Genomic DNA, 16,602 nt, shown 5'->3' on the forward strand with positions numbered 1-16,602 from the left:
ATGTGCTGTTGACCTCTTGGCCATGTCACCCTTGTGAAAGAGATCTTGATCTCAACGGGTTTTCTTATCTGGTTAAATAAAGGTTCTAGAGTGTCTTATTCAGTAAAAAAAAAAAGTTAATTCCATTTTTGAGATGGTGTGTTATAACGTTTTTAGTATCAGTCATTATTGTGTGAGTGTTTCTACCATCGTGGAATCAACTTTTATCCTTTTTTGCAGAATCCAGGGATTTTTTTCATTAATGCACATCAATCTCCACTGTTAAAAGTGTTCATAAAAAGAGATAGGAGCACGTACATTAGGTTACACGGCATGTGGCGTGTTGTGCTGCATTACCTGCCTCTTTGTAAGACCCCTGTCACGTGACTTTAAACTTGACACCTCATTGGCTGCTTCTGAGACGCGATCGATTGTTTCAGTCTTACATTACTTGCGTTTTAAAGCAGCAAATTTTTAAACACTGAATTTTTCAGCACTGATTTTTTTTACACTGAATTTATTTTACACTGAATTTTGAAACACTGAATTTTTATATGCTGAATTCTTCAGCACTGATTTTTTTTTACACTGAACTTTTAAACACAGAATTTAATTACACTGATTTTTTTAACACTGAATTTTTCGGCTTTGAATTTTTATGAATTTTTCAGCACTGAATTTATTTACACTGATTTTTTTTGCACTAAATTTTTTCCACTGATTTTTTTTTAAAAGTGAATTTTTTAGCACTGAATTTTTCAGCTCTGAATTTTCCAGCACTGAATTTTTCTACACTGAACTTTAAAACACTGAATTTAATAACACTGATTTTTTTAGCACTGAATTTTTTCCACTAATTTTTTTTAAAACAGAATTTTTTTAGCACTGAATTTTTCAGCTCTGAAGTTTCCAGCACTGATTTTTTTTTACACTGAACTTTTAAACACTGAATTTATTTACACAGATTTTTTTAACACTGAATTTTTCAGCTTTGAATTTTTAAACACTGAATTTTTTTACATTGAATTTAATTACACTGATTTTTTTAGCACTGAATTTTTTCCACTAATTTTTTTTAAAACAGAATTTTTTTAGAACTGAATTTTCCACCACTGATTTTTTTTACACTGAACTTTTAAACACTGAATTTAATTACACAGATTTTTTTAACACTGAAATTTTCAGCTTTGAATTTTTAAACACTGAATTTTTATCCATTGAATTTAATTACACTGATTTTTTTAGCACTGAATTTTTTCCACTAATTTTTTTTAAAACAGAATTTTTTTAGCACTGAATTTTCCACCACTGATTTTTTTTACACTGAACTTTTAAACACTGAATTTAATTACACAGATTTTTTTAACACTGAAATTTTCAGCTTTGAATTTTTAAACACTGAATTTTTATACACTGAATTTTTCAGCACTGAATTTAATTACACTGATTTTTTTAGGACTGAATTTTTTCCACTGATTTTTTTTAAAACTGAATTTTTTTAGCACTGAATTTTTTTAACACTGAATTTTTCAGCTCTGAATTTTTCTACACTGAATTTAATAACTGATTTTTTAGCACTGAATTTTCCACCACTGATTTTTTTTTACATTGAACTTTTAAACACTGAATTTATTTACACAGATTTTTTTAACACTGAATTTTTCAGCTTTGAATTTTTAAACACTGAATTTTTATACACTGAATTTAATTACACTGATTTTTTTTTAGCACTGAATTTTTTCCACTAATTTTTTTTAAAACATAATTTTTTTAGCACTGAATTTTTCAGCTCTGAAGTTTCCAGCACTGATTTTTTTTTTTACACTGAATTTTTAAACACTGAATTTAATTACACTGATTTTTTTCAGCACTGAATTGTTTAGCACTAAATTTTTTTAACACTGAATTTTTCAGCTCTGAATTTTTTTATCATTGAATTTTTAAACACTGAATTCTTCAGCACTGATTTTTTCTTTTTACGCTGAACTTTTAATAACTGATTTTAATTACACTGATTTTTTAGCACGGAATCTTTTACACTGATTTTCTTTTTACACAGAATTTTTAAACATTGCATTTTTTTACATGGAATTTTTCAGCACTGATTTTTTTTACACTGATTTTAATTATACTGCGAAAAAGACAAATTTGTGCTGGAACACAAGCCAAAGTTTTAGAAGTGTGACTTACGAGGAGAGAACCAAAGCCACGGCGTCGTTGAGCACGCTCTCGCCAAACAACAGCGCGTACAAGTCCACGTCCACCTGCAGCTCGTTGAAGATGGCCAGCACCGTCACTATGGCAACACGGGACAAAAGGGGACAGTGTGCTTGGTGACAAAGACACACTATGGTGCTGATCCAAATGAGGTCCACGTTCTACTTATATGTCTAGATGTACGCATCGAGAGACGCACCGGGGTCTGTGGCGGAGACGATGGCGCCGAAGAACAGACAGTCGGTGAAGAAGAAGTCCCCGCCGAGTTGTCCCATCTTCTTCATCAGCGTCACGCAGCCGTACATTAACAAGCTGGCAAACAGGAACATGAATAATAATCACAATAATTAGATGAATAATTAGATGAGACTCTTACCCGATGACAAGACAGGAAATGAGCGTCCCCAAGAAGGCGTACGCCAGGATGGAGCCCATGTTGCGGAAAAAGTGTCTCTGCAGGACAAAGACGAGAACACATCATGAATGTCTGTTGATGATGTCATCAAGAAGGGACGCCATGGTTTCCTCACCCTCTTTAAGCTGTATCCAGCGTGGAAGATGATGGGCGGGAGCAGGATGTTAAAGAACACTTCAGGGTCGAAGGTCACCTGGGTCACGCATAAACCAGATGGTAGTTAACAGAAATAATAATGACAATAATAATTCAATTGAACGGGCCCTCGCCCCTGCGCCGCGGGGTTAATGCGAGCGGTCACGACCTTCCCGATGCCCTGACCCAAATTATAACATTTTTCTCCATACCTGACGCACCTGCAAAATAAGGGGACTTTTCCTGCAAGTTAAGGGCCTCAAAAAGGCGTGCAGACGTTTAGAAGCAATGTCAGTGGGGCCCTTGCCGTGCTAGGCATGGCTCCTGAGGGCCACATAAAAATCTAATAATTTGAAATAAATTAAAATGAAATAAATCATCATTACTAGTAGATCGGATCAAGATCTGAACTTGTGACACAGAGTTATGAACGTTTCGTGTTCTGTGGCGAACCATCAGATCAAAGGTTGGCGCTATGCCACGCCCACATCCTGGCATTTGCACATTTATTTTTGCACTTCATCATCAGCCATCAGTTTAGTATCATCTCTGATCACATTAGGCAAGATTGGTGAAGGGGTGGGGCAGTTTATAAGACCCCGCCCACTACAGGTAGGTGGACAGGTATGACCCATCGGGTACTTTAGGGTGTCATCGTCATCATTTCTACCAAATAGGATCAACTTGCAGCCACGTTATTAACGTTTTGTGGCGAATCATCAGACCAATGTTTGGCGCGTAGGCAAATGTTTGCAATATATCATCACCTCTAAGTGGAGTATATGTCATTGTAAGAGAGACTCATTTGGCCTCAGTCCCAGGGAGGAGTTTGTTCAAGTACCACCCCTTTGTAGCACCCAAAATGGCTGACTTCCTGTTCATTTTCAGGTATTTGAGACTTTTATGTGCGTCCCGTCATGATACATACACTATATTGCCAAAAGTATTTGGCCACCCATCCAAATGATGAGAATCAGGTGTCCTAATCACTTGGCCTGGTGTATCAAATCAAGCACTTAGGCATGGAGACTGTTTCTACAAACATTTGTGAAAGAATGGGCCGCTCTCAGTGATTTCCAGCATGGAACTGTCACAGGATGCCACCTGTGCAACAAATCCAGTCGTGAAATTTCCTCGCTCCTAAATATTCCAAAGTCAACTTTATTATAAGAAAAGTGAAGAGTATGGGAACTATGGACTGGACTCTCACACTATTATGTTAGATCCACTATGGACTGGACTCTCATTATTATGTTAGATCCACTATGGACTGGACTCTCACACTATTATGTTAAATCCACTATGGACTGGACTCTCACTATTATGTTAGATCCACTATGGACTGGACTCTCACTATTATGTTAGATCCACTATGGACTGGACTCTCACACTATTATGTTAGATCCACTATGGACTGGACTCTCACACTATTATGTTAGATCCACTATGGACTGGACTCTCACTATTATGTTAGATCCACTATGGACTGGACTCTCACTATTATGTTAGATCCACTATGGACTGGACTCTCACTATTATGTTAGATCCACTATGGACTGGACTCTCACACTATTATGTTAGATCCACTATGGACTGGACTCTCACACTATTATGTTAGATCCACTATGGACTGGACTCTCACTATTATGTTAGATCCACTATGGACTGGACTCTCACTATTATGTTAGATCCACTATGGACTGGACTCTCACACTATTATGTTAGATCCACTATGGACTGGACTCTCACACTATTATGTTAGATCCACTATGGACTGGACTCTCACACTATTATGTTAGATCCACTATGGACTGGACTCTCACACTATTATGTTAGATCCACTATGGATTGGACCCTCACTATTATGCTTTTCCATCTGGCAATCTGATGGACCAGTCTGGGTTTGGAGGTTGCCAGGAGAACGCTACATTTCGGTGTGAAATTTGGTGGAGGAGGAATTATGGTGTGGGGTCGTTTTTCAGGAGTTGGGCTTGGCTCCTTAGTTCCAGTGAAAGGAAATTTGACTGCTCCAGGATACCAAAACATTTTGGACAATTCCATGGGATGCCACTTCAAGTTCATATGTGAGTCAAGGCAGGTGGCCAAATACTTTTGGCAATATAGTGTACTTCCCGCTACTTTTGTGTCGCTACGATACTGGTAGGAGGAGCTCATTTTGTCTCATTTTAAAGGTGGCGCTAGAGTGGCAATTTTAAAATGTACTTTTCAGGACCTCCGAAATATTTAATCTTTCACATACTTGGCGTGACTTTTTGTGAACGCTCGGGGCCTCAAAAAGGCGTCCAAATGTATGAAAAAACAGCAACTTCATAAGGGCCCCACCCTGCATGAAGGCGTGACTGTGTTTACCTTGCGCAGCATCTCGTTGTCCTGCACGTCGTTGACCTCGCTGGCGCCGATCTCGCCCTTCAGCGTGTACTCGTAGAACTTCCCCTTGGAGTTGATGAGCAGCGTGGCGGGGCTGGCGTTGACGTGGCAGCTCAGCGTCGCGTTGCTGATGTCCCGCGGGACGTGGATGCCGTAGCGCAAGACCACGCCCACCAGTAAACCTGTCGGAGGTCAAGTAGGTGAGGGCGTGTCCAGCATACACCTGACACACACGTCAATCATCACAAGTGGACGATGAGTCTCACACATGATTCACACACATAATTTTTTTTAAAACAGAATTTTTTTAGCACTGAATTTTGTTACACTGAATTTTCCACCACTGATTTTTTTTACACTGAACTTTTAAACACTGAATTTAATTACACAGATTTTTTTTAACACTGAATTTTTCAGCTTTGAATTTTTAAACACTGAATTTTTCAGCACTGAATTTAATTACACTGATTTTTTTAGCACTGAATTTTTTCCACTGATTTTTTTTAAAACTGAATTTTTTTAGCACTGAATTTTTTTAACACTGAATTTTTCAGCTCTGAATTTTACAGCACTGAATTTTTCTACACTGAATTGTTCTACACTGAACTTTAAAACACTGAATTTAATAACACTGATTTTTTTAGCACTGAATTTTGTTACACTGAATTTTCCACCACTGATTTTTTTTTACACTGAACTTTTAAACACTGAATTTATTTACACAGATTTTTTTAACACTGAATTTTTCAGCTTTGTATTTTTAAACACTGAATTTTTATACACTGAATTTTTCAGCACTTATTTTTTTTACACTGAACTTTTAAACACTGAATTTAATTACACAGATTTTTTTTAACACTGAATTTTTCAGCTTTGAATTTTTAAACACTGAATTTTTCAGCACTGAATTTAATTACACTGATTTTTTTAGCACTGAATTTTTTCCACTGATTTTTTTTAAAACTGAATTTTTTTAGCACTGAATTTTTTTAACACTGAATTTTTCAGCTCTGAATTTTACAGCACTGAATTTTTCTACACTGAATTGTTCTACACTGAACTTTAAAACACTGAATTTAATAACACTGATTTTTTTAGCACTGAATTTTGTTACACTGAATTTTCCACCACTGATTTTTTTTTACACTGAACTTTTAAACACTGAATTTATTTACACAGATTTTTTTAACACTGAATTTTTCAGCTTTGTATTTTTAAAGACTGAATTTGTATACACTGAATTTTTCAGCACTGATTTTTTTTACACTGAACTTTTAAACACTGAATTTAATTACACAGATTTTTTTAACACTGAATTTTTCAGCTTTGAATTTTTAAACACTGAATTATTCAGCGCTGAATTTAATTACACTGATTTTTTTAGCACTGAATTTTTTCCACTGATTTTTTTTTAAACTTAATTTTTTTAGCACTGAATTTTCCACCACTGATTTTTTTTACACTGAACTTTTAAACACTGAATTTATTTACACAGATTTTTTTAACACTGAATTTTTCAGCTTTGTATTTTTAAAGACTGAATTTGTATACACTGAATTTTTATGCACTGAATTTAATTACACTGATTTTTTTAGCACTGAATTTTTTCCACAAATTTTTTTCAAAACAGAATTTTTTTAGCACTGAATTTTTCAGCTCTGAAGTTTCCAGCACTGATTTTTTTTTTTACACTGAATCTGGATCCATTTTTATTTATATTCTGCAGTGATTTGGTGAAACAGCCTAAAGCCTGGCTTCTTAACCTTTCTGACCACTACAGAGGGGCCCGGGGCCCACTCAAATATTAACACTGAATTCCTAATCTTACTCTTGATTTTCATTTATATTCAATAATTATATCCATCCTACATTTTACAACCTTGTCAAATGACATGGAACCATGTATTTATTAGTTATTAGTCAATTATCATTTATCTAAAAAAAATTATATCCTCAGGTCAGCCTGATTAGAACAATAAGTACTATCCAAATATATATTGCATAAGAAGGGACTCAAAAATAACTGACAAAAAATAAAGTGACAGACAATTATGTTGCACTAAATAAACATGTTTCTTAACTAAACTGTTAATAGTAGCTTCACCACTTTAGTCGTCATTTTTGCGCTTAAGGAACTTTTTTAAGACTCCAGGCTTCTGTTGTTTCTTTGATATTGTCATTACTGCCACAAGTGGTGCAAAAGTGTATTGCAACCGAGCACCACTGCGGCCCATAGATGTTTTTGCCGGCCCTCTAGGGGGCGCTCGCAGCCCAACAGTAGCCCTATGATTAAGACAGTGTTTTTCAACCACTGTGCCGCAGTACACTAGTGTGCCGTGAGATACAGTCTGGTGTGCCGTGGGAGATTATCTAATTTCACCTATTTGGGTTAAAAATATATTTTGCAAAGCAGTAATTATAGTCTGCAAATGATGTGTTGTTGTTGAGTGTCGGTGCTGTCTAGAGCCCGGCAGAGTAACCGTGTAATACTCTTCCATATCAGTAGGTGGCAGCCGGTAGCTAATTGCTTTGTAGATGTCGGAAACAGCGGGAGGCAGTGTGCAGGTAAAAAGGTATCTACCGTATTTTTCGGAGTATAAGTCGCACCGGCCGAAAAAGCATAATAAAGAAGGAAAAAAACATATATAAGTCGCACTGGAGTATAAGTCGCATTTTTTGGGGAAATGTATTTGATAAAATCCAACACCAAGAATAGACATTTGAAAGGCAATTTAAAGGCCTACTGAAATGAAATGTTCTTATTTAAACGGGGATAGCAGATCCATTCTATGTGTCATACTTGACAATTTCGCGATATTGCCATATTTTTGCTACAAGGATTTAGTAGAGAACATCGACGATAAAGTTCGCAACTTTTGGTCGCTGATAAAAAAGCCTTGCCTGTACCGGAAGTAGCGTGACGTCACAGGTTGTGGAGCGCCTCACATCTGCGCACTGTTTACAATCATGGCCACCAGCAGCGAGAGCGATTCGGACCGAGAAAGCGACGATTACCCCATTAATTTGAGCGAGGATAAAAGATTTGTGGATGAGGAAAGTGAGAGTGAAGGATTAGAGGGCAGTGGAAGCGATTCAGACAGGGAAGATGCGGGTGGGACCTGATATACAGCTGGGAAGGACTAAAACAGTAAATAAACACAAGACATACACTACCGTTCAAAAGTTTGGGGTCACCCAAACAACTTTGTGTTCGAGCCTTAATTTCTAAGAACAAGAATAGACTGTCGAGTTTCAGATGAAAGTTCTCTTTTTCTGGCCATTTTGAGCGTTTAATTGACCCCACAAATGTGATGCTCCAGAAACTCAATCTGCTCAAAGGAAGGTCAGTTTTGTAGCTTCTGTAACGAGCTAAACTGTTTTCAGATGTGTGGACATGATTGCACAAGGGTTTTCTAATCATCAATTAGCCTTCTGAGCCAATGAGCAAACACATTGTACCATTAGAACACTGGAGTGATAGTTGCTGGAAATGGGCCTCTATACACCTATGTAGATATTGCACCAAAAACCAGACATTTGCAGCTAGAATAGTCATTTACCACATTAGCAATGCATAGAGTGTATTTCTTTCAAGTTAAGACTAGTTTAAAGTTATCTTCATTGAAAAGTACTTCAAAAATAAGGACATTTCAATGTGACCCCAAACTTTTGAACGGTAGTGTATATATACTCTATTAGCCACAACACAACCAGGCTTATATTTAATATGCCACATAACAAACACCTCCCCCCTCCCGTCCATATAACCCACCAATACAAATCAAACACCCGCACAACACACTCAATCCCACAGCCCAAAGTACCGTTCACCTCCGTAAAGTTCACACAGCACATATATTTCCCCAAAGTTACGTACGTGACATGCACATAGCGGCACGCACGTACGGGCAAGCGATCAAATGTTTGGAAGCCACAGCTACGTACTCACGGTAGCGCGTCTGCTATCCAACTCAATGTCCTCCTGGTTGTGTTGCTGCAGCCAGCCGCTAATACACCGATGCCACCTACAGCTTTCTTCTTTGCTGTCTTCATTGTTCATTAAACAAATTGCAAAAGATTCACCAACACAGATGTCCAGAATACTGTGGAATTTTGCGATGAAAACAGACGACTTAATAGCTGGCCACAATGGTGTCCCAATATGTCTGCTACAATCCGTGACGTCACGCGCAGGCGTCATCATACCGAGACGTTTTCAGCAGAATATTTTGCGGGAAATTTTAAATTGCACTTTACTAATCTAACCCGGCCGTATTGGCATGTGTTGCAATGTTAAGATTTCATCATTGATGTATAAACTATCAGACTGCGTGGTCGCTAGTAGTGGCTTTCAGTAGGCCTTTAAAATGTCTAAAGAATAGTGAACTTACTAAGTTAAGTGAATAAGTGTACGTTATATGAGGCATAAATAACCAACTGAGAACGTGCCTGGTATGTTAACGTAACATATTATGGTAAGAGTCCTTCAAATAACTATAACATATAGAACATGCTATACGTTTACCAAACAATCTGTCACTCCTAATCTCTAAATCCCATGAAATCTTATACGTCTAGTCCAGGGGTCGGCAACCCGCGGCTCCGGAGCCGCATGCGGCTCTTTGACCACTCTGACGCGGCTCAGCTACATACTTGCCGACCCCCCCCCAATTTTCCCAGGAGACTTATGGATCTCAGTGTCTCTCATAGATAACTCCCAGGGAAAATATAATCCTATTTACACTCTAATTACTAAATAAAGGGAGTGCCCTAATTGCACTGCAGTAATTGTCCTCTATAGCGTTTACAAACAGCGTGCCAGCCCGGCCTCATGTTGTATGTAGCTTTTACTTGCACACACAGGAGACAGCAAAGCATACTTACTCCTCAGCCACACAGCTTACACTGACGGTAGCCGTATCAAACAACTTTAACATTGTTACGTTACAAATATGCGCCACACTGTGAACCCACACCAAAAAAGAATGAAAAACACATTTCTGGAGAACATCCCACCGTAACACAACATAAACACAACACAACCAATACCCAGAATCCCATGCAGCCCTAACTCTTCCGGTCTACATTATACACCCCCGCTACCACCAAATCCCCCCACACATCACCCCCCCCCCCCCTCCCCGTGCGTTGGTTGAGCGGAAGAGTTAGGGCTGCATGGGATTCTGGGTATTGGTACCGTCAGTGTAAGATGTGTGGCTGCTGAGGTAGTACGCCTTGCTGTCATGTGGTCGAGCAGGTATACTGTTTGGGCAGGCTGCAGAGTCGCTAAAAGCAGTGCCATCACGCCCTGGTATTAGGTAGTCTCCCGGAAACAATGAGAGTGTTGGCAGGTATGACGCTATCAAGCGCCAATCATTCAAAACTCGCAGGCCGCACTAACATCAAATTTCCATATTAAGGTGCGTGCCGGTGCGTGTGTCTGAGACCCCTGGTTAACATAGCACAAAGCTATTTAAGCTTTGTATGCGGTGTTTTTCATTTTAAATTTTAAAAATTTTTTTGTGGCTCCCATTATTTTCTTTAATTTGTGAAACTTGCCAAAATGGCTCTTTGAGTGGTAAAGGTTGCCGACCCCTGGTCTAGTCTCTTACGTGAATGAGATAAATAATAATATTTGATATTTTACGCTAATGTGTTCATCATTTCACACATAAGTCGCTCCTGAGTATAAGTCGCACCCCCGGCCAAACTATGAAAAAAACTGCGACTTACAGTCCGAAAAATACTGTATTTATTTTGTTTTTAGTCAGTCATTCAGTCAAAATACAAAAAACTAATCTGTCTGGAGCCGCAAAACAATGAAAAGCCGTATACGATGAAGACAACACATGACGTAAGTGTCTATATTAGCTATAGTAGCCTACTATCAAAATGACTTGAAAAGTCTTATATACGTGTTATAATAAAGACGGCGTGGCGCGGTTGGGAGAGTGGCCGTGCCAGCGAGCTGAGGGTTCCTGGTTCGATCCCCAGCTTCTACCATCCTAGTCACGTCTGTTGTGTCCGTTGAGCAAGACACTTCACCCTTGCTCCTGATGGGTGGTGATTAGCGCCTTGCATGGCAGCTCCCGCCATCAGTGTGTGAATGTGTGTGTGAATGGGTGAATGTGGAAATAGTGTCAAAGCGCTTTGAAGGTAGAAAAGCGCTCTACAAGTATAACCCATTTACCATTGGTGGAGCTTGTTTTTAATATTTTTGTGCAGCACTTTTGTTGTTTAAATGTGCTATATAAATAAAGTGGATTGAACACGTTGGGAGGACTATGTGAAGCGACTGGGATGAGAATCAGCACCTCCAAGGGTGGAGTGCCATCTCCGGGTTGGGGAGGAGACCCTGCCCCAAGTGGAGGAGTTCAAGGACCTGGGAGTCTTGTTCACGAGTGAGGGAAGAGTGGATGGTGAGATCGACAGGCGGATCGGTGCGGCGTCTTCAGTAATGCGGACGCTGTATCGATCCGTTGTGGTGAAGATTGAGCTGAGCCGGAAGGCAAAGCTCTCAATTTAGCGGTCGATCTACGTTCCCATCCTCACCTATGGTCATGAGCTTTGGGTTATGACCGAAAGGACAAGATCACGGGTACAAATGAGTTTCCTCCGCCGGGTGGCGGGTCTCTCCCTTAGAGATAGGGTGAGAAACTATGTCATTTGGGAGGAGATCAAAGTAAAGCTGCTGCTCCTCCACATGGAGAGGAGCCAGGTGAGGTGGTTCGGGCATTTGGTCAGGATGCCACCCGAACGCCTCCCTAGGGAGGTGTTTAGGGCACGTCCGGCCGGTAGGAGGCCACGGGGAAGACCCAGGACACGTTGGGAAGACTATGTCTCCCGGCTGGGCTGGGAACGCCTCGGGATCCCCCGGGAGGAGCTGGACCAAGTGGCTGGGGAGAGGGAAGTCTGGGCTTCCCTGCTTAGGCTGCTGCCCCCGCGACCCCACCTCCGATAAGCGGAAGAAGATGGACGGATACATGAAGTGCTATCTTGTTTTCAGTAGGTCTCGAGTTCAAACCTCGGCCGAGTCATACCAAAGGCTATACAAATGGGACCCTGCTTGGCACTCAGCATTACGAGTTGGAACCGCTGCTGCTCACTGCTCCCCTCACCTCCCAGGGGGTGATCAAGGGTGATGGGTCAAATGCAGAGGTTAATTTCACCACACCTAGTGTGTGTGTGACTACCATTGCTACTTTGACTCTGTGCACGGTGTCTGGTGAAGAGATGTAGAGAAGTTGAGGCTCACCATAGATCATCGCCAGCCCAGTTTCGTGCAGGAAGCGGAAGCGGCGGTGTTTGAACAACCAGATGGTGAGGATAGTGAGGGTGAGGAGCATGATGAAGATGAGCAAGTCCGCGCTGTCCTGCCGGTGGCTCTCCTCGGCCTTCTTCTCCGTGACGATGTTCTCATTGGCACTGTCCTCCTCCTCCTCCAGCTGCTGCTGATGCTGCTGCTGATGCTGAGTCTGTGATGATGCTCGGCACACGCACACGCACACGGACACGCTCACCAGCACGAGCAGCCACCGCGTCCTCGTCGCCCCGCCGCGGGCTCGGCCGACAGTCCACTTCGGAGTCATGTCGAGATGTTCGGCAGACAAACGCTGCGGCGTAGTCTTGGCTGGGTCCAAAACTTTGTGGGCTGACGTCGCACAGCAACTGGCCAGACGAGCAGGAAACGACAGCGCCAGCAGAATCAATTTGGACCCGGAAGTAAAAATGTGGGAACGTGTATGTTTCAACTTACTATCGCCACGAAATGGTGTTTAAAGGTAGACTGCATACAAGCGGGAAACATACATGTTCACGTTTTTTAAATGAAATATAAACAATCATACACAAGTATTTTAAACACAAATGTGCGTCAAAAGCAAATGTCTTGTCAATTATAGGCTTGACCAGTTTTACTTTGAAGTGTCCTATTTGTGTCGTCCTCTCAACCGGAAGTACTCTGAATTTATTGCTTAAAAACAAAAACAAAAAACAAGTGTTCGATTTAGAATGTGTATCTGGATATACAAAATGTTCACATGGACAAAACAAGATGTCACAGTACACATAACGTTACAAACCAGGGACATGTTTAATGTTTTCTTTTCTAAATTTTTCGGAAGGTCTCGTGACGTGACGTCACGTGTTACGTTCTCTGCGTACGGAAAAGTATTTCGGGATAAATGTAGCAATTGTGAATGTCATTTTAAATCACAAATATATCATTAGTACAAAAAAAATTAAATATTAACATTTGAAAATAGCATTTGCCTTACGAGTGCACGCATCAAGTAATTGTGAACACAACATTTCATTACATTTCCGAGGAGCACTTGAACGCAGCTGTTGTCACCAGCCATGTTTGACTCTATTTAAACCGCTGCTAATGTTTTCATAGACTTGGCAAATATACGTTTAATGTGAAAAGTTGTATTTAATGGCATTTAAAAGCTTAAGCTTTCCAGGGTTGCATCAAAACTACAAACAACGAATATGACATCCAAACAGAAAGGTACTGCCATTTGGCTAGCTCGCTAAGCTATCGTTAGCCGACTAGTGTTGCTAAAGCTTTGTAAACAATATTGCTTATTTTTTAATGAAAATGTTATCATTGATTTGCAGCTGGTAAAGCTGGCTCCAAGAGTAAGGAGGATGCTCCTTACGAGTTGGAGAATCAGTTTATACTGCGGCTGCCAACGGTGAGAACCTGCAAGTGTGTTTCCTCATGTAAACCTGCAAGTGTGTTTGCTCATGTAAACCTGCAAGTGTGTTTCCTCATGTAAACCTGCAAGTGTGTTTCCTCATGTAAACCTGCAAGTGTGTTTGCTCATGTAAACCTGCAAGTGTGTTTGCTCATGTAAACCTGCAAGTGTGTTTCCTCATGTAAACCTGCAAGTGTGTTTCCTCATGTAAACCTGCAAGTGTGTTTGCTAATGTAAACCTGCAGGTGTGTTTCCTCATGTAAACCTGCAAGTGTGTTTCCTCATGTAAACCTGCAAGTGTGTTTCCTCATGTAAACCTGCAAGTGTGTTTCCTCATGTAAACCTGCAAGTGTGTTTCCTCATGTAAACCTGCAAGTGTGTTTGCTAATGTAAACCTGCAGGTGTGTTTCCTCATGTAAACCCGCAAGTGTGTTTCCTCATGTAAACCCGCAAGTGTGTTTCCTCATGTAAACCCGCAAGTGTGTTTCCTCATGTAAACCCGCAAGTGTGTTTCCTCATGTAAACCCGCAAGTGTGTTTCCTCATGTAAACCCGCAAGTGTGTTTCCTCATGTAAACCTGCAAGTGTGTTTCCTCATGTAAACCCGCAAGTGTGTTTCCTCATGTAAACCTGCAAGTGTGTTTCCTCATGTAAACCTGCAAGTGTGTTTCCTCGTGTAAACCTGCAAGTGTGTTTGCTCATGTAAACCTGCAAGTGTGTTTCCTCGTGTAAACCTGCAAGTGTGTTTGCTCATGTAAACCTGCAAGTGTGTTTCCTCATGTAAACCTGCAAGTGTGTTTGCTCATGTAAACCTGCAAGTGTTTCCTCATGTAAACCTGCAAGTGTGTTTCCTCATGTAAACCTGCAAGTGTGTTTCCTCATGTAAACCTGCAAGTGTCTTTCCTCATGTAAACCTGCAAGTGTGTTTCCTCATGTAAACCTGCAAGTGTGTTTGCTAATGTAAACCTGCAGGTGTGTTTCCTCATGTAAACCCGCAAGTGTGTTTCCTCATGTAAACCCGCAAGTGTGTTTCCTCATGTAAACCCGCAAGTGTGTTTCCTCATGTAAACCCGCAAGTGTGTTTCATCATGTAAACCTGCAAGTGTGTTTCCTCATGTAAACCTGCAAGTGTGTTTCCTCATGTAAACCTGCAAGTGTGTTTCCTCATGTAAACCTGCAAGTGTGTTTCCTCATGTAAACCTGCAAGTGTGTTTCCTCATGTAAACCTGCAAGTGTCTTTCCTCATGTAAACCTGCAAGTGTGTTTCCTCATGTAAACCTGCAAGTGTGTTTCCTCATGTAAACCCGCAAGTGTCTTTCCTCATGTAAACCCGCAAGTGTCTTTCCTCATGTAAACCCGCAAGTGTGTTTCCTCATGTAAACCCGCAAGTGTGTTTCCTCATGTAAACCCGCAAGTGTGTTTCCTCATGTAAACCCGCAAGTGTGTTTCCTCATGTAAACCTGCAAGTGTGTTTCCTCATGTAAACCTGCAAGTGTGTTTCCTCATGTAAACCTGCAAGTGTGTTTCTTCATGTAAACCTGCAAGTGTGTTTCATCATGTAAACCTGCAAGTGTGTTTCCTCATGTAAACCTGCAAGTGTGTTTCCTCATGTAAACCTGCAAGTGTGTTTCCTCATGTAAACCTGCAAGTGTGTTTCCTCATGTAAACCTGCAAGTGTGTTTCCTCATGTAAACCTGCAAGTGTGTTTCCTCATGTAAACCTGCAAGTGTGTTTCTTCGTGTAAACCTGCAAGTGTGTTTCCTCATGTAAACGCACTGTAATCCATTATTGACTTTTCTTTGTTATTCTACATTTCAGGAGTACGCCTCTACAGTTAGGAGGATTGCACAGTCGAGTAGCATGAATATGAAGGACAGACTCACGATTGAGTTGCACCGTAGGTCACTCACTCCCTTTATTTGTCGAGATATAAATAAAAAAAGCATGTGTGGTTCACATTAGTATGTTTTAATACAGTATTTTTCAACCGCTGCACCGCGGCACACTAGTTATATTGTCTGGTGTGCCGTGGGAGATTATGTAATTTTACCTATTTGAGTTAAAAATAGTTTTTGGAAACCAGTAATTATAGTCTGCAAATGATGTGTTGTTGTTGAGTGTCGGTGCTGTCTAGAGCTCGGCAGAGTAACCGTGTAATACTCTTCCATATCAGTAGGTGGCAGCAGGTAGCTAATTGCTTTGTAGATGTCGGAAACAGCGGGAGGCAGTGTGCAGGTAAAAAGGTGTCTAATGCTTAAACCAAAAATAAACAAAAGGTGAGTGCCCCTAAGAAAAGGCATTGAAGCTTAGGGAAGGCTATGCAGAACGAAACTAAAACTGAACTGGCTACAAAGTCAACAAAAACAGAATGCTGGACGACAGCAAAGACTTACTGTGGAGCAAAGACGGCGTCCACAAAGTACACCCGAACATGACATGACAATCAACAATGTCCCCACAAAGAAGGATAAAAACAACTGCAATATTCTTGATTGCTAAAACAAAGTAGCTGCGGGAAATATCGCTCAAAGGAAGACATGAAACTGCTACAGGAAAATACTGAAAAAAGAGAAAAAGCCACCAAAATAGGAGCGCAAGACAAGAAGTAAAACACTACACAAAGGAAAACAGCAAAAAAAGTCCAAATAAGTCAGGGTGTGATGTGACAGGTGGTGACAGTACACCTACTTTGAGACAAGAGCTATAGTGATGCATGCTTGGTTATGCTTTAAAGTCATATCCAACAATTGCGACAACAACTTTTTAC

The 16,602-nt window shown here is 40.4% G+C and overlaps 2 protein-coding genes across 4 annotated transcripts in view; one reads left to right on the forward strand and one right to left on the reverse strand.

The window, feature by feature from the left end:
• Positions 1 to 13,046, reverse strand: part of LOC133648164 (sodium/hydrogen exchanger 6-like) — a 52,753-nt gene extending 39,707 nt beyond the window's left edge. For all 3 annotated transcript variants that reach the window (XR_009825826.1, XR_009825825.1, XM_062043965.1), the window contains exons 1-6: positions 12,390 to 13,046; positions 5,117 to 5,316; positions 2,727 to 2,804; positions 2,573 to 2,649; positions 2,396 to 2,508; positions 2,170 to 2,275 (exon numbers count right to left, since the gene is read on the reverse strand). Coding sequence is in view for 1 of the 3 variants with exons in the window: in XM_062043965.1 (XP_061899949.1) it covers positions 2,170 to 2,275; positions 2,396 to 2,508; positions 2,573 to 2,649; positions 2,727 to 2,804; positions 5,117 to 5,316; positions 12,390 to 12,723 (908 nt within the window). In the remaining 2 variants the exon portion in view is untranslated. The remainder of the gene's footprint in view (positions 1 to 2,169; positions 2,276 to 2,395; positions 2,509 to 2,572; positions 2,650 to 2,726; positions 2,805 to 5,116; positions 5,317 to 12,389) is intronic.
• A 270-nt stretch (positions 13,047 to 13,316) lies between these two features.
• Positions 13,317 to 16,602, forward strand: part of taf7 (TAF7 RNA polymerase II, TATA box binding protein (TBP)-associated factor) — a 139,207-nt gene continuing 135,921 nt past the window's right edge. The window contains exons 1-3 of the mRNA XM_062043966.1: positions 13,317 to 13,646; positions 13,757 to 13,833; positions 15,654 to 15,732. Coding sequence (XP_061899950.1) covers positions 13,628 to 13,646; positions 13,757 to 13,833; positions 15,654 to 15,732 — 175 coding nt within the window. The 5' untranslated portion in view covers positions 13,317 to 13,627. The remainder of the gene's footprint in view (positions 13,647 to 13,756; positions 13,834 to 15,653; positions 15,733 to 16,602) is intronic.

The sequence above is a fragment of the Entelurus aequoreus genome, linkage group LG04, assembly GCF_033978785.1.
Source record: "Entelurus aequoreus isolate RoL-2023_Sb linkage group LG04, RoL_Eaeq_v1.1, whole genome shotgun sequence".
NCBI lineage: Eukaryota > Metazoa > Chordata > Actinopteri > Syngnathiformes > Syngnathidae > Entelurus > Entelurus aequoreus.